This window comes from Pagrus major, chromosome 4 (assembly GCF_040436345.1).
Source record: "Pagrus major chromosome 4, Pma_NU_1.0".
Lineage (NCBI taxonomy): Eukaryota > Metazoa > Chordata > Actinopteri > Spariformes > Sparidae > Pagrus > Pagrus major.
The window spans coordinates 2,049,664-2,072,424 of NC_133218.1; the positions used below are offsets into that span (position 1 = coordinate 2,049,664).

General features: G+C 41.2%; 1 protein-coding gene across 2 annotated transcripts in view; it reads left to right on the plus strand.

The window, feature by feature from the left end:
- Positions 1 to 122: 122 nt before the first annotated feature.
- The window catches only part of ankdd1a (ankyrin repeat and death domain containing 1A), a 28,237-nt gene continuing 5,598 nt past the window's right edge, over positions 123 to 22,761 (plus strand). For both annotated transcript variants that reach the window (XM_073463713.1, XM_073463714.1), the window contains exons 1-13: positions 123 to 202; positions 1,856 to 1,959; positions 5,259 to 5,357; positions 5,918 to 6,016; positions 6,141 to 6,245; positions 7,226 to 7,324; positions 16,564 to 16,662; positions 17,322 to 17,420; positions 17,537 to 17,635; positions 19,335 to 19,433; positions 19,797 to 19,895; positions 20,936 to 21,031; positions 21,664 to 21,865. In XM_073463713.1, coding sequence (XP_073319814.1) covers positions 169 to 202; positions 1,856 to 1,959; positions 5,259 to 5,357; positions 5,918 to 6,016; positions 6,141 to 6,245; positions 7,226 to 7,324; positions 16,564 to 16,662; positions 17,322 to 17,420; positions 17,537 to 17,635; positions 19,335 to 19,433; positions 19,797 to 19,895; positions 20,936 to 21,031; positions 21,664 to 21,865 — 1,333 coding nt within the window. In that variant the 5' untranslated portion in view covers positions 123 to 168. The remainder of the gene's footprint in view (positions 203 to 1,855; positions 1,960 to 5,258; positions 5,358 to 5,917; positions 6,017 to 6,140; positions 6,246 to 7,225; positions 7,325 to 16,563; positions 16,663 to 17,321; positions 17,421 to 17,536; positions 17,636 to 19,334; positions 19,434 to 19,796; positions 19,896 to 20,935; positions 21,032 to 21,663; positions 21,866 to 22,761) is intronic.

The window sequence follows — 22,761 nt, forward strand, 5'->3', positions numbered from 1 at the left end:
TGAAGGTCGTGACCGGAAACCAATTGATATTTTCAGTCTTTACTTTGTGACTTGACGGACAGACCTGCTCCTCGTACCGTCCAGCCTCCTTTCCTCTGCAGGAACATAATAGCACAGCAATGAGAGGTGACAGCTGAGGGTCAGAGGCGCCTGTAAAACATCGCAAAGATGGAGGACGAGCTGGTGTCGGAGGATGATATCTGTAAGTAAAGACAGCTAGCATCGTTGTCCACTCCGCTGTGTGACTGCGGGGAGCGAGCTGTCAGCAGCAGGATGTCCGTGTTGACCACAGAGGGAAACGTCGTTTAAGCCAACAGAGGAAGGTGTAGCTGTTCAGGACTGTTAACACGGTGTCATGAGGGTGAACAGGTCCGGGACTGACCGCTCATATATGATATATGATACACAGTATTGATTTTCTGTTACCTACAAAAATGAAGCAGCCTACTGTCCTCCTTTTGCCGAGTTTGTTCTTGTAATATAATTAGGACATTATTGTTATTAGTGTTATTATAAGTGTAGTTTGAAAGACAAGCTTATTGAAGAACCTGCACGAGGATTTGCGTGAATCACCAGGAAGCCTATTGGTACATTAAAGGACGGTTTCACCGATTTTCAACCTCAATTCCATATGCCATAGACGGATAATGTTCATGTCTATGGATTAGGGCTGGCCAATACAACAATGTTATGTCGTTACACAGAGAGGTTAGGTATCGTGACATGGCATTAGTCAGGGTGGCCCAAAGTGGGGCCCTTGGGCCAAAGTTGGCCTACCATGAGGTTTGATTTGGCCCGCCAGATGTTTCTAGCATTTTTTTCTTTCTTTTATTATAATGTCAATTGCTGTTCATTCTATTTGATTTTTTGTGAGATAAAATGCTCACCCAGGATCCATAATTATTAATTGTTTTTATAAGGCAGGCAGAGTGACATTTTGTGCAGGAAGTCAGTCAATCAAGGGATCTTGGAAACCTAGCACCATTTTGGTATTAAATTTCAGCTTTGGACCTCCAAGGGAGAAAGTTTGGGCATCCCTGGCATATGTGCTATCTTTTCCTGGTTTTAAAGGCTGCATTACAGTAAAGCGAGACAACTTTCTGAACTTACCAGACTGTTCTACTTGTTCTAATACTTGCCTTTACCTACTTAGTCATAACATCCACATTACTGATGATTATTTATCAAAAATCTTATTGTGTTAATATTTGAGAAAGTACCATAAGTCATCCCACAGTATTGTTGCAATATCAATATTGAGGTATTTGGTAAAAAATATTGTGATATTTGATTTTGTGGCCTAGTCCGAGCATTTATGAGGTACTTTTGAGGAGATTTCAAAATATTGAGATACATATCATATATTGTGACACAGCCTAAAAATATTGCAATATTATTTTATGCCTATATCGCCCAGTCATACTTTGATCACATAGGTTCATAGTACTTAATTTCTCTGTGTTATAGTCAATGTGCGGTAAAGTGTCCACTATGCAGACTTGCACAACTTTACTGTCTGTATCAATCAGGTGCAATATACAGTACAATGGAAAGATAAGATAAGATAATGCTTTACAGCAACGACAGCGCAATGACAGAAGACACTACAGATAAATAGGAAAAAAAGTAAACTTAAAAAATGAGTTGCCTGGTTAAAAACTATATAGAATAAAAATAAGAATAGAATAAGATTTAAAACCAGTCAGAGAATTAAACTGGGAATTACAATAGCAACGCTCAGTGCAATACAGCCAATAATGTACGCCTATAGGTTTAAGGCCCAATTTGAGTCCAAAACAAAAGAAAGAACAGACTTTAACGTTTGAAATCCCTCCTTTTCTATCATTCTTGACAGTGCTGTGGTCAGAAAAGGAGCTCCATGATGCTGCAAAGAGGAACGACACTGACAAAATGCAGGAACTGATCAAGAAGGGTGTGGATGTCAAGGCCAAGAATAAAGTAAGCCTGCTCAAAGACAAACACTTTTTAGGCCTCGCCAGTCAATGCCCTCAAATTCAGTTGGTCTTTTTCACAGCAACCCTTTTTATTTCCATAGTAAGAGCTGAAACTAATAATAGTTTTAAGGGCTCACTTTCACTCAAGTACACAATACTTGGTATGCCTAAATGGAATACCATTGTTCATGTGAATTACACCTGTGCTTGTCTCTCTGTCTACTGAAATGTCTGCTGTGAAAAAGGTGCATGTACTCAAAAGTAAGTTATTTAGTGCAACTTCAAAGGTTAACACTACTGCTTTTTGCAGCAGACCTGGTGTTGGCATAGATTTATTATTGGCCTAGCTGATTAATGGAGTTGATTTTCAGCATACTGTATATTCGTTTGGTATTTGTGTTTATTATGTCCAGTTGCAGATAAAATAAATTAATCTTAAAATGTGCTACTTTGGCTCTGATACAGCATTATTTCTCTGTCTGTAGTCAGCACTCAACACTGATGGTTACACATCAGAACTAATAGCCTAGCAGCACTGAATAATATGAATCTGCAAAGTAATTAGTGTTGTAGGCTGGCTCCAGGCCATGACAAAAATGTGAATGGACACGGAGTGCCAAAATGAACATAAGTAATTTATTGTAATGAACATAGGAAACTAAACAGTAAACTGCAAGATGAGGTGTGTATGTCAGTGGTTTCAGTGGTGTAAATGCGGATGTGTTGAGAGATGGTGTTGTGTAGGTGTTTGTGGAGCAAAACAATAGTTAAACAAAACCAAAAAGGTGCAGGCACTGGTGAGGCTGATGAGATAGAGAGAGAGGGAGAGAGCCAGCCCAGTTAGAGGCCGGACTCTTATATCTGTCAGAGCACTAGGCCCAGGTGCTCCAGATCTGGCTGTTTCGGCAATCAGCTTCAGAGCGAGACAGGTAGAGGGTGTCAATAACAAACCTACACAACACTAATAAACAGCAGCAGGGGCCATCACACTACTAACTAAATTTATCAAGTACATTTAGTCGAGGTGAAAAAACTAAACTGTACTTAAGTACAGTTCTTGGGCAAATCAGTGTTGAGACTAAGTATCTAATATTGATTAAGGGACCAGACACACCAGATCCACATCAAGAAGCGGTGATCAAAGTTAACTGCTGTGTTGCCTTCATGTTGCCTGTGTCTTGGTCAAAAAACTGCACTTGAACATATTGCAAAGGCTACATCCGAAGGCCAGCTGGCTAGAACGTTTGCTTCCTATGCCAGCAGGTAGTAACAATCTATAAATATGCAAACCGTTGTTTTGATAAAGCTGTGTTGTTACACCACTCTTAGAAATATAGCCACTTCTAATCGAGAGAATGTCTGATTAAAAGTTGCAAATGGCACTGGTGAAAATGCGGAGGTGAAAAATAAGGAGAAAATGCACTAAATGGGTGAAATCATGGATATTACAGTGACGGGCTCAAGGGACTTTCCCTTTCTTTTTCCATTTCTCTTCACGTGCACTAAATCGCGTCGTTGAACATCTAATCAGAGTGATATGTCTCACCAACATGATACATGCAATATGCTCAGTTGCTTGAAAAAACGCTGAAAAGGTCTGACCAGTGGCAACAATGGGGGACACACCACAATGACTAGGGCCACAGATGCTCACAGACGGCCCCAATATTGGCTGAAAGCCAACCGTTGGCCTGGTGTGTCAGGGCCTTAACAGATCCCAGAGTCAGCCCTTTTGTTGCGTTGCGAGGAGAGCCAATGTCACTCACACCTTAACAACCCAACCTGCTCCTGAATCTCAGCCACTCTCCCTTTTAGTTATCTTTACAATAGTAATCTCAGACACAGAAATGTAACATGTATTGAATCTATGTTAATCTGCTCAGACAGACTTGAGTTCAGACAGCCTCCACCTGGGACTGACACAGAACATATATATATGTTCTGTGTCAGTCCAGCATATATGCTGGTAGCTTCAATATTTCTTTTCCTTCCCTGAGAATTAGCTTGGGTCAGGCCATACCAATTGTTTAGCCGTAAACCTGTAAATTAGCCGTAAACCTGTAAATAATTGTGGCCAGAAACTCATTCTAGTCAAAAAGAATTCTATAGCTTTGTTGTGAACTTCTGTCTCCACTGCGCAGCAAATAAAATTCATCTGAACCAGCCATAGAATTGGACCTGAAATAATTTTTTTTTTTCTACAATATGGCGTTGTCTGCAACAAGGTAAACACAGTCATGTCAGAGGCTCTGGAGTGGACCATGTGTCCAGAGGAGTGTGAACTCATTAGTATGCAGGTTATACTGGATTTAAATTACACTCTCCTAGCCGCCTGAACTCAAAGCCATCCTCTACACCTAAACAGTGACAGAAAGTCATAATTGAAAACAAGTGACACTGAAACAAAACTTATACCTGAAAAAAGAAGACATAGAGAAAAAAAAAAATTCTATGCCAGTGTTTCCTGTTCAATGCCAAATTACATTTTCAATGCCAAAAATTAAGTCACTGTCCTGGCTCAATGTTTTCAATTACTGCATTATAGCAAGTGTGAATTTTATGGATTTTTGTGTGCATGAAAGATAAGCGCTGTCAGTAATCCTATAGAAAGATGTGCAATTCCATTATTGTTTTTAAATATGTTTAAAATTTAAAATTTACTATTTAAAATTATAAATATGTTTGAAATGTCAATGTCTCAATTTGATTAAATACAACTTAAAATTAATAACATGCAGATGCATGTTATTAATGCACCTAAAAAAATGAAAAAACAGCAACTCTAAATCCTGTAAGTATACTTCATTTACTTTGAGAGACTTTTTATGCACTAACACATTGGTTATTACACAGTAGACACTTGCAGACAGGAAGAGATGCATCTTAATGGAGACTATTGTATATATATTCGTGAACCTCTCTTGATGACCTCTCTTGAGAGTTTGACTTTTTAAAGTCATATTTTAACATGTAATTTCAGACAAAACACATGACATACAGTAAATAATAGCACATTAAGATAAGCCAGTTTCAGACCCTTAGTACTCTGCATGTGCAGTCACTGACATGGCTTATTGAGACACTTAACTAACTACGGAACTAAGCCATTAGTAATGTAATTGGCTCCACCTGTGATGTCAGCAAACTGTCAGCTGTTGAAAAGGTCAACTATAAACTGAGGGCTGAGGTTTTATTGAACAGATAAACAGTCTATATTTGAGGATGTTGGTCTAATTTAGCTGTGCAAGCACTGTGAGGAGCATGTATGTATCTCTCTGTCTCTCTCTGTCTCTCTCTGTACAGGTAGACCGTAAATCACTGCACTGGGCAGCAGGAGCTGGGAATGAACAGGCCTTACGTCTCCTACTGGTCCATGACACTGATGTAGATGAGAGGGACACTGTATGTACACAAGATTTACCACTGAATTAAATTATTTCCTACCATAAAAATGTAACATGCTAATATGTTATATCACAAAACATAATACTGATCATACTGAGCCAGTTGCCGAAAGTCTTTACATTTACTGTAGTGACATTACACAGTAATGCTTTTTTTCATCTTTTACATCCTTTTACATACAAAAGACAAGGCCAAGATAAAACCTAAAAGGACATCAAAGTTCATAAGACACTGCTGCTGTTCTGAGCAGCGAAATACTATGTGATAATTAAGAGAACAAGATCTAAAATGTTTTCTCTTTATTTTGACTTCAGAAGAAGTCACTGTAGCAAAGATTTACGAACAAGTACAGAGGAATGCAAACAAATGATATTAGTTTACAATGAATTAGTGTATGTGGTGAGACTGGCACTGAGCCTGCTGCCACTTTTTACTTTACTCAGTAAGAAATCTTTCTAACATAAGAAAAACTAAAAAAACAATCACACAGTAGGAAAGCTACTTTCTATACTGGTACTATGAGAGCTTCCCTGTCATAAAACAGTGTTTCTCAACAGTTTGGCATGAATGCTCTGCTTCTGGCATCCTGGTTTGGTCACTTAAAAATCCTGCAGATCCTGGTGTCCTGTGGAGCAAAGCTCAACTGCGAAAACAAAGTAAGAACTGCTTCATTTCATCATCACAGTAATTTATTATCATATACAGTAATTTTCTCATTGTCTGTGTGTGTGTGTGTGTGTGTGTGTGTGTGTGTGTGTGTGTGTGTGTGTGTGTGTGTAGGATGGTCTGAGTATGCTGCACTGTGCTGCTCAGCGGGGCCACATAAGCGTATTGGAGTTTATTATGGAGGACCTGGAAGACATCTGTCTCGACAGAGTTGACAAGGTGACTCCTTGCTTTACACTGTTTTCGATTTACAGACTGATCCTTACAGACTGTCTTTTTGCAGAACTAGTGCAGTGCCGGTTCAAAACTTGCCGTTCAACACAGGGGCTTTGTATGGCTTTATTAGAGGACATCTTAGAGAAATTACAGGAAAAATGGGATGAGACAGAGGGGGGTGACATGCAGCAAATGGCCACTGGTCAGATTAAAACCCTGTAATGCTGTGGTGAGGAGACTGCCCTGTACATGGGATGCACACTCTACCAAATGAGCTACTGGGGCACCCTGAAGTCTAAGATTTGAAATGTTGATTACATTGGTACTTTCTACACCGGACCACAACAACCAGTGAGAGGCATCCCAGAGCAGCTGATGCAACTGCCAATCAACGGTAAACATTCTAGCCCTTGACGCTAACGTCAGCTAGCATTATACTGTTGACAGAATCTTAAAACTCAACTCCAGTTCTCATTAAAGAATAGAAAACCTGTGTTGACCATCCAGACTGGTTTAATCTTCTGCTTTTGTTGCACCACGCAAATCTCCATTTTGTTTAAGTCTGCTTCCCCATGATATCACATGACAGAGAATACATGTGAGCCCAGCTTCAGTCTGCAGAGCCATGAAGCCAGAGCGCTGAAGCGTCGCCCCTGCTGCTGCACAGAGCAGTGTTTGCTGTTTATTTAAAATATATTAATATTGAATATGTCCAAATTTCACCAAATTTAACACTGCAATTCAGCAACAGGTTCTCAGCAACAAACCTGTTGTGAAGTGTGAAGTAGATTGAATGAACAGTTTTTAAGATGCAATGGACAAAGAGACAGACTGACAGACTGAGATTCCTTGCTTTATAGTTAGCTATATGAGAATATGTGTCTTGCTATAACAGTCATTTTATTGGCTGTTATCAATATCATTTGCAAATACATATTTCCTGTATTGTACCTTATGTGTGTAACTGCTGTCTCTCTGACCAGTCAGGGAAGACAGCACTTCACCTGGCTGCTGAACATGGACAATCTGAAGTGGTGGAGTTTCTGATTGGAATGGGTTGCACACATAGTTTGAAGGACAAGGTAGTTACACACACACACGCAGATCAATATTGTACTCAAGCAAACAATGGGCTGGGGGTCAAGACAAAAAAAGTATGTAGATGAATTCAATAAAAACAACTAAAAAATGACAAGTTAGTCAAAAAAAGATGCAAGTAGATAAAACAGCTAAGATGTTATACTTCAGTTTTGGCTGCCATGACCACACCTTGTCCGTCCTAACACAAACAAACAGTGCAAGCAGGATATGCTCTGGCTTTATATCCTGTGTATACTGGGCAAGGTAAAAAAGCCAGCTACATTATTCTGCTACTGCTACTTCTAAAAGCAGGCTCAGAGTAAATATTGTAATATGTATAAATACCTGTCACTAAATACAGTTAACAGATTAGAGAATTTAATAATCCATCACATGATCACCTTGAACCACAGGTGGGAAGTATATATACAAACTGAGCTCTTTATTTGGTGCAATGAGTGGGATCAGATTGGGAATTTATTAATTGTACAGCTGAGGTTAGTGGTTACCATGTATTTTGTAGGCTACCACATAAACATTCCATCAGTGTTGGATTTTGTTCTTTTTCAGGAATTTTTGAGGAATTCCATAGGGAGCTCCAAAGTGTTTAGTATTAAATAAATACAAATATATAATTATGAAATTGATAGTTATATGAATAGATTTTGTGAAATACACCTATCAGCTACACCATTAAAACCACTGCCAATTTGGCAACAATTTGCTGCTGGAAAACCTTGGGTCCTGGCATTCATGTAGATGCCACTTTACCATCCAACTTCCATCGGGGAGTGCTGTTACCATGAGGGGGTGTACTTGGTGTTTGGGTGGGTGGTGTGTGTCAAGTGGTATCTAAATGAATGCAAACACCCAGGTTTTCCAAGCAGATCATTGGATTGTAATGAGATGATCAATGTTATACATGTCACCTGTCAGGTTGTGGCATAATGGTGTATATGATGTGTATGTATCAGTGTATGTAAGAGCAATAGAGCGTCTAGCTTGTAAAAGACATTGGTCGACCATTTTTCTTTCTCTATTGGATAGAGAACAATTGTCTGGATAAATGCTTAATATACACAGTTTAGGACTAACAGGTATTGGGGAAGACGTAGTATGAGAGATACATTACATCACTTAATTCCAGAATCTTTTGATCTTTTCACACTCACATAAGCAACTTCACAGGGGAGACATATGTTCTCATTACCCAGTTGTATTGTAATAATCTCATTTGAGTGTTGATGGTTTGTGTACAGACATATTTTACTCCATTCATCAACTGAAATGTCCTCTTGTAAGACTTGTATCCATTCTTGTCTCTTTCTTTCTGAGTTGTCTTTATGGTTTTTGACCATTATGTTATGTAATTTTGTGACCAGGCCTTTTTGTTTGTTTGTTTTTGTTACAAATGTTTCTAAAATGGACATTGGAGGTTGTGAGTACTTGAAGAAATTGTTTTTGTGGTACATCATAGTTTGCCTTCAACTCATCAAATGACATTCGATTGTTATCTTTATACAGATCCTGCAGTGTAACTATGCCCTAACTTAACCATATTTTGAAACCCATGCCTTTTTTAGCTGGGCGGAAATGATCATTGCCCCAAATTGGGGAGAAGCAAGAAAACACAGGGCAATCACCCAGATATCTATGTACTTCATACCAGAGAGCAGTGGTGTTTTTCATGAACGGATTAACCGTGTTTCTTTCTAAATTTCTTAACAGGATCAAATCAAATCAAATCATTTTTTCTATATAGCCCAGAATCACAATCACATTGCCTCAGTGGGCTTTACAATCTGTACAGTGAACGACATCCAATGTCCTTAGACCCTCGATACGAGTGAGGAAAAACTTGCCATATAGAGCAGAGTATAAAAAGCTATCCAGTGCCAAGCCCTTCACCTTCTATAGCTTTTACAAATTGGTGGGGTATTTCATATTCATTTAGAAACATTATAGAAGATTTATCTTCGTTAACTCTACTGCCAAATTGAGTAATCAACTCCAAGAGGGATGGTATTGATTTCACAAGATGAGATAATAAACACGATAGCATCATCTGCATACAAATCAATATAATATTCTGAGTCCCTTGGCTTAATACCACAAATTGAAGGGTGTGATCTAATCGCTAATGCTAACGGTCCATGGCTATCACAAAAAGTTGAGGTGAAACTAGGGAGCCTTGTCTCGTGCCTAGATATAGTTACTAGTTTGAATGGTTCAGAAATCAGATTATTTGTAGATACAGCTTCAGAGGAATCATCAACAATTTCAGCCCATTTATGAAAGTAATCACCAAACCCAAAATGGGCAAGCACCTACAGAAGACAGGCAAGGCAAGGCAAGGCAAGGCAAGTTTATTTATATAGCACAATTCAGACACAAGGCAACTCAAAGTGCTTTACAGGCGCATAAAAATTACATTAAAAGCATTTAAAATACATTAAAACAAAACATTAAAACAAGTTAAGAAATCTTTCCTACGCCAGCTTCCTGGTTTTTGCTGGATTTACCTCCCATTGTTCTACTTGTCACTCGTCCCAGTGCACTTAATATTTATCCTTAAGACCTGGTCGTCACCGTGAATTCAGTTTGTTTACGCTACAAATTCTGAAAAAAAGCAGCCAACCAGCGGTGATAACCTTAAGAGACCCCTTGTCTCCACTTGGTCCCACTCGGCCCTGAGTTGGCCCCCAATCCAGCAGTGAAACAGCTTAATAGGAAAAAACACCTTTTCTTCGTATTAGCTCCGGCGTTCCCAGAACCCGGTATTACTCTGCCCTGAATTGGTCCGAGTCGCCCAACTATCACAATGATCAACAGAAATCCAGCAAAAATTACTATTTAATTATTACATTAAAAAGAATTTAAAATACATTAAAACAAAACATTAAAACAAGTTAAGAAACAGGGCCATTTTACTCGGTCGAATGCCTTCTCTGCATGGAGTGACAAAATGGCAGTGTCAGGGGACCCTTTACATTCATGAATTATATTAAGAACTCTCCTCACATTGTGGAACCCCTGGCGATTTTTAACAAAGCCATTCTGATCTGTGTAAAATGGTTGGCAGGACCCTCCCAAGTCTCATAGCAAGTGCTTTAGTAATAATTTTTGCATCAGAGTTCAAAAGAGAAATTGGCCTGTAACAGGCTAGACAAACAGGATGCTTGTTTATTGTGGCGTGGCTGTGTTGCTGAGCTGCTGCTACTTACTCACGTGTTTGTGTTCACATAGGCTGCGTTGCTGCTGCAGCGTGGCTCTTGCCTGCCCTATCGGTTTACATGGAGTTTGCCTTTGATAATTATCAATGTATATGATGACGTGATTATGCTTTACCACTGTTGAAAAGTGAGAAAGTGGGAATGGGAAAGAGAGGGCGGGAGGGAGAGTGCACAGGAAAAAAACTGTATTCTCTTCATGTCTGTGACCCAATTGACCAATTAATTGGAAGAGTATGTAGAATTTCAGGTGACCAAGCCCTAATTGCTAGCCAGTGCACATGTCTGAGCCCCCAGCTAAAGAGAGCAACTGTGTAATATTCTCGTAGCTTTTATAAAACTGTTTGTTACGCTTGGTTGGTGGAGTGTAGACCCAAAGGCGGGTAATGAGGCAGGAAGTAGGATATAAGGTAATTTATTGACTAAAGGTGTAGAGAGTCCCAGGCGAAGTCCCCGTCTGGGGATGTGAAGGTGGAGGTGCAGTAGCTCACGGTGGCGCTGGTGGTAGCATGGCGAGTTGAGACTCCGGTGAGCACAGGGTAAGGCTGTTGGCTGCAGAGGTGCGGCGAGCTGGACGGCTGGAGCTGAAAACACTGGTAGTTGGAGTGCAGTTGAACACTGATTGTAGAGAGAACATGAAAAACGTATCTCCAAGAGAGAAACACGAGTTGATATTGGGGAGCGGGGATATGGTGACGACCACCAGCCGCTGACTTTGCTGGGTAGATCGGGTGATGGAATCTCGGGCCGATCTCCAAATCTCCTTGCACCAGGTGATATGCGCATGGACAGAAGGGACAGCGACCTCGCCCTCCTGGGCGGAAAGAAGAGGAGGTTGATAGCTGTAGGTGACCATGAATGGAGTCATTCCGGTAGCTGAGCTGGTCAGGGAATTGTGTGCGTACTCGACCCATGGGACGAGGGAGGACCAGGAAGTGGGGTTTCGGGCAGTGACGCAGCGAATGGCGGTCTCCAGATCTTGAATGGCTCTCTCCATTTGTCCATTTGACTGTGGATGGTAACCTGAAGTTAGACTGGAGGTGGTGCCAAAAGCCTTACAAAAAGCCTACCAGACCTGAGATGTGAACTGACGGCCGCGATCTGAGATGATGTCAGCGGGGCTGGCCATGGAGCCGGAAGACGTGGAGGATGAGTAGGTCGGCAATTTCAGTGGTGGATGGGAGCTTGACCAAGGGGATGTAGTTAACCATCTTGGAGAAGCGGGTGTGTCCATCAGAGAGAGGAAGACCAGTGACAAAATCCACCGCTATGTGGGACCAGGGATGACTGGGGACAGGCAGAGGCCTGAGGAGACTCAGTCCCAGTCATCTCATTGCCCCCCCACTCCCCGGGCAATGGGATGACTTACTCCGGGCGCACACCACACAGGCAGCCACAAACTCACCCACATCTTTAGCTTGACCAGGCCACCAAAAGTACTGGCGAAGGAACTGCAGCGTCTGTTGGGCTCTGGGGTGGCAGGTGAACCTGGTAGCATGGCCCCACTGTAACACCTGGGACCTCCTCCAGCACGAATAGGGGATTCGATGGACCAGTACCAGGGTCGGGGTGATTTTGTTGGGCCTCTGGGACTGTGGTTTTGATCTCCCAGGTGGCAGCTCCGACGATCCGAGGAAAAGGCACGATGGGCTCTGGGTCAGCAAGAGGTGCGTCAGATGAGAAGAGGCGAGAAAGGGCATTGGGTTTTCCATCCCTGGAGCCTGGACGGTAGGAGAGGATGTAATGAAAACAGCTTAGGAATAGCGACCAATGGGCCTGGTGGGAATTGAGTCTTTTGGCAGAACGCAGGTATTATGATCTGTCCAAATGAGAAAAGGCTCCAGGGTCCCCTTTAACCAGTGTTGCCACTCCTGTAGCGCCAAGACTACGGCCAAGAGCTCTCTATTTCCCACGTCATAGTTTCTCTCTGCAGGGGAGAGACGTCGGGAGAAAAAGGCACAGGGATGAAGCTTGTGTGTAGAAGCGTTGCGCTGGGAGAGAATGCCCCCTACGCTGGAGTCCACCACGTACTGGCGAGCCGGGTTGGGATGTTGAAGGACGGGGGTGTGAGTGAGCAGTGCCTTCAGCTTCTTGAAGGCTGTTGGCACCGGGAGACCAGGTAAAAGGGGAAGCAGGGGAGGTGAGTTGAGTGAGAGGAGCCGCGACTCGGCTTTAGTCATGGATAAATTACCGGTAAAAGTTGGTAAACCCCAGGAAACGTTGTAGCTGTTTTCGTGTGGAAGGTGTGGGGCACTCTTCCACGGCCCGGATCTTGGGGGGGTCTGGCTGAAGCCTCACCTGAGCTATAACAAAGCCCACCACCAGCCTCACCTGCTCTATGTGTTCCTCCAGTGTTCTGGAGAAAATCAGGATATCGTCCAAGCAGACAAATACAAAATGGTTTAACATGTCTTGGAGAATGTCATTGATGAGAGCTTGGAAAACAGCTGGGGCGTTAGAGAGACCGAAAGGCATCACCTGGTACTCAAAGTGTTTGAGGGGGGTGTTGAACACCGTCTTCCATCATCGCCCTCCCGAATGCAGACCAGGTGGTAGGCGTTCCGAAGGTCCAGTTTGGTGAAAATCCAGGCGTGACACAGGCTCGAAAGATGGGTCGATCAGGTGCAGTGGGTATTTATATTTTTTCTTTTCTCACAAATATTTTTATTGAGTTTTGACAGATGTGTGAAATACATACAAATAGCTTGATACACGAAAAGCAATTAAACATACTCACATCCATACATTTTTCTCCCCCCCACACACCCACCCCATCTTCAAGCCGGGATTTAGTATTGCATGGAGCTTCATCCCTGGAACAATTCAGCGAGGTGCTGGAAGTCCGGTTTTATGATTTAGAAGGGGAAATTAGTTAGTCAATAAATAAAGAGTTGTTCAGAAAATTGATAAATTTACACAGAGAGTGTTACTGACTGCGATCAGAGGGAAGGTCAACAACATAAAGGAGAGTGCTGGATAAGTCTTTAGCTCAACTGATGGTTCCGGAAGTATTTTAGGAAAGGTCCCCACACGTGTTGAAAATTTTTGTCCGAGTCACTGACTGAGTATCGGATCTTTTCGAGGCTAAGACAGGACATAATGTCCCTCAACCACTGAGGGTGGGTGGGCGGAGCAGCATCCCTCCAACTTAGTAGTAGTGCCCATCTGGCCATAAGAGAGGCAACAAGGTGCGACGTTTGACTGCAGTCAGGACCGTATCCATTTCTCCAGTAGTACCAAAAAGGGCAACCAGAGGGCTGGGCTCCAATTCGAAATTAAGAATTTGGGATAGGGTTTGGAAAACGTCCCTCCAGTATTTTTCTAGACTAGGCCACGTCCAAAACATATGGATAAGTGAGGCCTCATCTCTTTTGCACTTGTCACAGCAGGGATCTACGTCTGGATACATGCGAGACAATTTGACTTTGGACACATGGGCCCTGTGTACGACTTTAAACTGTAACAGACAGTGACGAGTGCAGATAGATGTTGAATTGACAAGCTTGAAGATTGAGTCCCACACGCTGTCCGACAGTGAGCAACCAGTATAAGGGACATTACCCACCCCAACCATGAACTGTTTGTGAAGCTGCCTTCTGGCAAGCGCCTACGCAGTGTCATGGCCAGGACTGAGCGTCTGAGGAGGAGCTTCTTCCCTCAGGCCATTCGGACAATAAACTCTCATAAACCAACATAACACATAGTCAGCACACACAATATATCACACACATGCATACACACCCTGCTACTTTGCACACGGTTCTTTCTGTAAATACTTTTGTCTTTTTGTTTATAATATGTATATATATATATATTTTATTTTATTTTTTTCTATTTAAATTCAAGTCTTTTATATTATTCTCTTTTCAGTTTGACTTTCCTATTTAAATTTTATTTTCTGGTTGCACTTTTTTTTGCACAGTAAACAGAGTGGCTGCAGTTTATTTCACTGCTGCTGTACTTGTACAATTGCATGTGACGAATAAATCTTTGAACCTCGCACAGCAGACCAGAGAAGAAGTCTGTAGGGCGCCCGCCTTCGACCGATTTTGCAAGACCCAGGACTATGGATCTGGTGGTCTTAATGGGTCTTAATTCGAAACCAACACTTTGGTTGTTGAATTAAGAGGTAAAGGAGTGAAAGAAATGAAAAGTAAGCTGGAGCGCAAATGTGTGCACCTACTCCATGCGGCTGCCAACTGGAAGTCCTGGGTATTTATTTTTAACTGTGATGTCATTTAGTCCTTGGTAATAGATACAAGGGCGAAGACTCCCATCCTTCTTCCCCACAAAGAAGAAGCCAGCCCTGAGGATTGTTTATGTACTCCTCCATCAACTCTCTCTCGGGGCGTGACAGGTTGTACAGGCGGCTGGAAGGGAGAGGCGCACCAGGGAGTAGATCAATGGCACAGTCATATGGGCGGTGAGGTGGCAGAGACAGAGTTCGTTCCTTGCTGAACACTGTGGCTAAATCATGGTAAACTGGAAGCACAAGAGACTGTCTGGTGATGTTGGAGTGATGGAGGCAGATAACTTGACAGTTGTGACGGCAGAGCGGAGACAGTGGGAGTGGCAAAAAACGCTCCAGCTGGAAATGGAGGCATAGACACCAGTTTATGTGGGGGCACCGCCCATCTAGTGCATTCACAGTCTTGGGGGTGTCGAGGGTTTCAATGGGGAGTCCACAAAAACATGAATGGGTAGCAACTGTAAGGGAAATTCTCCTTGTTGAGGTTGAGAGTTGCTAATTCTCAGAATTTCAGAATCAGTATCATGAGTCAGATCTCTTTAATACATGCAGCATGGAGAGAAGACCCAAAGTGTTCTCTTCAGTCTTCCAAATGTTTCTGACTTAAATACAGTGGTTGCATACTTTATGACAGTCATGAATCACTTTTTCCCAAAACAATGACCCCCTGGTGTTTGTTTTGATCATGTCTTTGCCAGGGCAGTGACCCTTTGCTGTTTTATTGAAATGTAAATGTCATCATATCTACCTTCCTGTAACACCTCAGGAACACCCTCATATGACTTTCTGACCCTTACACCTTTAAGGGGAATCTCCCCTCCTTCTCTCAAATCCTGATATGGTCTTTGGTCTATGGTATATTGATTACTGAATGGAAAACTATTTAATTTCTCACACGACTCACGCAACTACTGGAGGTTCATACGAGCTGTAGGGCTGGGAATGGAGGTAGTCTGGCTCACCAATGTGCCCTTGTTCACTGGCGAGCCGGACCTTTTGGCAGCGCCGAGCAGAATGCGAGGTAGTGTCCGGGTTGTCCACAGTAAATGCAGAGTTGCTTATTGATCCGGCGTTGTTGTTCCTCCGGGGTCAAACAGGTCCTCCCCACCTGCATGGGTTCCTCCGGATCTCTCTTTTTCTCCCTCAATCGATGGGAGGTCTAGGCAGATAGCTAGTGTTATCAGCTGCTCTAGAGATGCTGGTTCTTCCCTAGATGCTAGCTCATCTTGTAATCTCTCAGAAAGACCCCTCAACATTTTCTACTTATTTAAACTGTTTTGTGTTTTTTAAAAGAGTTAGTCTGATTTGATTGACTGCTTCACTGATAGTCAACCAGGTGGATCTTCTGAGTCAGTTTTTTTCATCATAGCCTAATAAAACAAATCACAAATGTTCCTTTACAATCTGTATAGTATATGGCGGTGGATAAGATGGAAAGTTTGTGGTGTCGCTCATCAACCACAAAATATAAAACTTAGGATTTGGTAACATTGTTACTCAGGCTCACTTCTGGTGTAAAAATACTGTAAGATGACCACCATACTATCACCTAGCAAAATGACTAGAGCGTTAAGCCAACACACAAGGTTAGTGTGTAAAGAAATTGTTCACTTCTCCTTTTTGGTGTAGATCAAGTAAAGTATGAAACCAGTAGTATAGTTACCAGCCCCTCTTCACATGTTTTGATGGATGCACTGTATGTAGAGGAAGTTGTCTGTGAATGGGCTTCTGGACATAATGTGTTGTTATGTCTGGACTACAGGAAGAGAACACAGCCATGCATCTAACAGCGAAGCGTGGCCACACTGAGGTTCTGCAGAAAATCATGGAGACTGGAGTGAACATCGATGAGAGGAATATAGTAAGTGGACTGGACTTGGCTGCATACTTCAAAGCCCATTTTTTTTAAAAAAATCAATAATTGGCAGCCTGTTTTTTATTTTCTCTGTTACTTTTAAATTTTACAAAACTGGTTTCAGTTGTGCTTGTCCCAGAAATACCTTGTATACTATAAACTGCACTGAACAGTGATTTCTTGCACCATGAAACTAATACATTTGAAAAAAAAGGTTAAATGTAGGTCAAAATCTTTCTTTTCAGAAAACAGTAAAACCAAACATGAAAATGATGACACTATATATTTGGAGAATCGTGACAGCCCATGACTCCACAGCTGTGTGGTCATGGGCAAGTCAGGCTCACATTTCTATATCTGTAAATCTGAAGTGAATAATCATTTAAATAATTCATCTAGTAAAAATACCAAATGCTTGCTTGTTCCCTCTTCTCAAATGTGAAGATCTTCTGCTTTTCTCTTGTTCATATCATTATATGATATGTTCTGTTCTGCCTGTTGGTTGGACAGATAGGAATTTGAAGATGTCACTTTTATCTCTAGTAACCTTTGATGAGCAGTTCTCATTAATTCTGACATGCTGTAGACTGATCGCACAATTTGCTAATTATACAAGACAATTTGACTCAGTGTTCCAGACTGAAATGTACCTGTTGTGTTTTAAGGATGGTCTCACAGCCTTGCACCTGGCAGCTGATGGAGGTCACTATGAATGTGTCAAAGTGCTGCTGGAGTCCCACTGTAATGTCAATGCACAAACTAATGTGCGGTTTGTTCATTTACAGTCATTATATGCAATATACACAAGAGAAAATATTTTGGAATCTTTTGACAGTCTGAAAGAGACAGGGTTTAAAGCCTTTTTGCCTTCTACTTGCAGAAGAACATGAGTGCTCTCCATTATGTGGCACTGCATGGCTTTGACAGAGAGGCCAGTTTGCTGCTGGAAGCAGGAATCAACATAGATGCTGTAAACAATGTAAGTAACGTCAACTCCCATGTGACTTGTTTCTTGTTCTGTATGATATATGAAAAACTCTCCCACTTAGAAGGTTAATCCACAAATGTAGTAAGAATGCATGAATACATATAGTATATAATATATATATATAGAAATTGGTGCAACGTGACCAGATAAAAAAGAGAAAAGGGGCTGTGGTATTCCCTTTTTCTATAAAGGTAGAAAACCTACATCAACCACAATGCACTGCGTCACACCGGACCAATTAACACTCCCACTGATGGATGACAGTCTGTGAGTTGGGTGGGAAACAGTAAAGTTGCCAGCAGGAAACAAACAATATGGTATTACAGCTAAACAGTAACTAAGATACGTCTATGAAAACATTTCAGGAGAGAAATAGACAATGAACAGGATGGTGGTGTTTTTTTCAGCCTCTATTTTCACCATACTGGAACAGTACTGCGCAGACTTTCAGTTCCCGACCTTTTCTCTATTGCAGATAGACAGTATGCTAAAATATGTTTCTGAAAATATTTTAAGTTAGAAATAGGCAGTATAGTAACAGAATCTGGTTTATAGTTTATCAGCCCTACTTAGTTCAGACAGTTTGATCAATGTTTAGTGAGAAGCCCCTCACTCAATCCAAGAGAGAGAGAGTGGCGGCTTTCTCTACCGAGATCTGACTATATGCAAGCTTACAAAATGCCACCAATGTTAACATTGTTCAGTTGCATATACTACCAATACTATAGTGATACAAATCTAGTTGAAAATCGGCAAAGTTGCTGTTTAACCTCCACTGGTAGTAATAATAAGACACTGTGGCAGACTGCATTGTATGCTGCTCCCTCCTTCCCCACCCCCCAAAGATAAAGCTACGACAGGGGTACACTAGATTGACTAGCTTAAAGCAACAAAGAGACCACACCAATTTTTGCAGGGATGGTCTCATTTTTCTACGACAAAACCTTTAACAGTTCTACACAGTGGCTTTAAAGATAAACTTCATTATATTTCATCAGGATTTAATGAATTTGATCAGGACACCATCTTCCTACGTAGCTAGCTAGCTACATCCATGAAAAATAGAGAAAGAAAATGGTCACAAAAAATTTGTGGATGAGAACGAAGGAGGTGCACAAGTTATTATGAGGCGAAGACAAACTAAACCAATGTTAAAGAACTAGCTGTGACAAGGTCTGTCTATTGCTTCACCTCACATCGCCTGTGTCTCAGGCAAAAAGCTGCACTTGAACACACCACAAAGACTATAGCTGACGGCCAGCTCACTGGTACATTCTGCTTGTGAGAGAGGAAATCATTCTATACCACCAGGTGGCAGTAGTCTGTTTTTATCGTTCAAAAGGGGAAACTGGAAGACTCATTGTTTTGATGAAACAGCATTTTTTGACACCACTGTCGTTAATATAGCAACTTCTAATCAAGAATAAGTTTGATAAAACGTTGCATATAGCACTGGTGAAGAGGCAGAGTCAAATTTCACTCATCAGCATTTAAAAACCCACACCGGTGATCCAGGTGAAATTTGAGCATTTGGGTGCATCAGTAAGGTTTTTTTCTTAAATTCTAACATGACTAAAGAATCATTTATATGATCTTTGAAACTAAAGGAGACCATAGTGGCTTCTTTGAACAGTGGGTAGTCTTATTATCATTCACATTTTAATTGTCTTCTTTGTTGTGTTTGAAACAGCATCACAACACAGCGCTCCACCTGGCTGTACTCAACAATCACTCAGAGGTTGTGCGGCTGCTTATAAATACTGAATGTGACCTGGACATGACTGACAGTGTGAGTACAAGCTACAGCTGCACTGGTACACATCACAGAACCTTAAGGAACATTAAAGCACCCAGCTCTACATGACCTCTGTGCCCACATTCATTTCAGGAAAGCATAGAATACTACATGCTTTTTTTTTTTTTTTTAAGTAATATTTTTGGGCCTTTTCATGGCTTTATTGACAGGACAGTGTGAGAGGGGACAGGGAATCGGATGAGCAGCTGCAAAGGGCTGCAAATCAGACTCTACCAACTGAGCTACTGGGACGCGCCGAAAACTACATGCTTTAAGCAGCACAATTCACAATGACCTGGTGATGGTCCTATAGTGCAATAATATTACCTAACAGATTTCTGTCACATGGTTCCACAGAGACAACAGACTGCTCTGCACATAGCAGCAGAGCATGGTTGGCAGGACACGGCTGAGATGATGCTGATCTCTGGTGTTAACCTCAGTCTAACTGACAAGGTACCAAACAGCACACAATTTCACTCAGGACAGAATCAAGCTTTTCAAAAATGATGATGTGCAGCTTTTCTTCATCTTCTAATTTGTCTGCTTTTTTATTATAATCAGATATTTTATATATATTTTATGTATGTGCAGTAGTGGGAGAAGTATTCAGATTCTTTACTCAAGTAGCAATAAATAAGGACAAGTGAAAAGTGGTAAAGTACGCAGAAGAATTGCTTTCCATATTGTAGTATCGTGACACTTATTATTACTGATGCATTCACATGTACTACTTCATTATATCACATAATATCATCACAGGTTTTTGTTGAATAAAATCTTTATCTGTAAAAGAACTAGTAACTACAGCTGTTACATAAATGTAGGAAAAATACTTCCCTCAGAAATCTATTGAAGTAGATGTAGCGTACAATTGAATACTTAAGTAAAAGTACTTTAAAAAGGTACTTAAAGCTCCCATTTGTAAGATAGGAGATTTTTTAGTCTCATTCCCAACTCGTCAAATACTGACACTTTCGGATGGTGGTCAACCCGACTGACAGTCTGAAAGTGTCAGTATTTGACAAGTCGGGATGAGATTAAAAAATCCACTATCTTGCAAATAGGAGCTTTACAGACATTACTTTACTTTACTTAAGTAAATGTACTTCGTTTCATAATTATTTTTTCCATTTTGTAAACAAACAAATTAAATGATTGAAAAGGAGTGTTGTAGTCACCCTCACAGCTAGAGGTGCAGTGGAGTGCAAATCCATATAATCTCAGTTAATACCAACATACCTGAACCCTTTCTTGGGGTACAAGACATTATTTCAAATGTCATAGTATATATTTAGTATACATGTTGTTAGCCTGATAAAAGATATGTATGTATTGTGTATGTATTACGCTGTATGATATGTTATATGCCTTTGTTTTGTGTGTAATTCCTCTTTACTAGTGTAATTTTGAATTTACATTACCTGATATATCATGAAGAGCAGAGTAATGTACTTCCTATTTGCTGTGTTTTACTGACTATGTAATATATACAGCAGGGGAAAACGTGTCTGGAGGTGGCAGCAAGAGGAAACCACGTAATCTTGGTCGACATGATCATCAAAGCTGACCGTTTTTATAAATGGGGGAAGGTGAGTTAATCTTAATTGCATCTGGATCTGCAGTGGCTAACCTGGTGTAACTTAATCATTACATAGAATAACACAAAAACACAAAATAGCATATACTTACTTCCAATTTGTCTTCTAGGAAACTGATGTTTTTGGTTTATTTAATTGTATTTTGTGTGACACTGCTCCAAGGTGTTGCCTTTGATGTGTGAGTGACAGTATGGTGATCTGCCAATGGCAATACAGGAGAACATTTTACCTTTCCAACTTTAATTTATCCAGAGCTCTACATCAAAGATTGAGTGGTGTGCAGCACACTGTTCAGGTAGGGTGTAATGAAAAAAAACAAAAAAAAACAGAGCTTTAAATGAGTAATTTAAAGAAAGCAGCTGCAGAAGCAGCAGGTCCTGTGTGGAGCTTTGTGGAGCTCAGTGCCAGCGGAGGTTTTCTAATTTTAAATTATGAATTGGCACCACCAAAACATGTATTTGGTTCTTCAAGATTCCTTCCTTGATATAATTTCCACCTAATAGCAATTTTCTTGGACATCTACAGGATGTTAAATGTTTTTTGTTAACTTCTGATGCTTTGCACAGTAACACATACCTGTATGTTCACTAAGGATTAAAAAATTGCTTCCCTTTTGGCTTCAGAATCACATGGGCAGTGAGCAGGACTCCTGGGTGCAGAGGCCTCTAAGCTTCAAGCAGGACCACCAGCCAGAGACACAGCATATTCGCTCTGTCCTGTGGAGCCTGGCCACCAAGCACCTCTGCCGGGGGGAATGGAAGATTCTGGCACAACACTGGGAGTTCACAGATGCACAAATACGAGCAATAGAGCAACAGTGGACGGGTGAGCTACAGTATGCTGACCTCTTAAAAATGGTTTAAAACACTAGTAAGGTACACAATAGATACTTTTGCACATTAGTGGCTCCAACAGGAAGCTGTTTGATTTCTATACATTCATGTAATGGGTTTTCTATAAATTGAAAAGATTGTGTTTCCCAAACTTCTGCATTGGCTAATTCTCTCCACCAGTTGTATGAACTAAGCCGTTGGAAAATCAAAACCAGAACCATGTCTGTACATCAGCCACAACATTAAAACCACTGACAAGTGAAGTGAATACCAATGATCATTGTTCAGGGACATCTCACAAATGCTCGATTGGATTGGGATCTAGGGAGTTTGGATGCTAGGTCGACACTTTGAGCTCTATGCCACATGCCTCAGGCCATTCCTAAGCAGGTTTTGTGGTGTGGCAGGGAGCATTGACCTGCTGGGGGGACCACTGCCATCAGGGAGTGTTGGTGCCATGAGGGTGGGGTACTTGGTTCTGGAATGGTGTTTTGGTGGGTGTTACATCCACATGAAGGTTTCTCTGGAAGAACATTTAATGGTAACACAAGATGGTCATTGTTCATCTGTCAGTGGTTTTAATGTTATGACTGTTTGGTATACATTATTATGGAGCTAGAGCCAGGAGTCGATAAGCTTGGTTTAGCATGAAAACTGAAAGCAAGAGGAACACCAACTCTGGGTCTGTTTCCCTCTGCCTCCTGTCTTTTTGCTAGGCTAAACTACACGATATGATATGAGAGTAGTATCAATCATTTTCTCTCACAAAAAAAGGGGAAGCAGCATCTCTTCCTAAAATGTTGTTATTGTTTGTGTGTATTGTCATATTTGTACCTTGATGCTTTGGCAAAATTGTTTCTTGAACCTTTCATGCTATTAAAGCCTTTG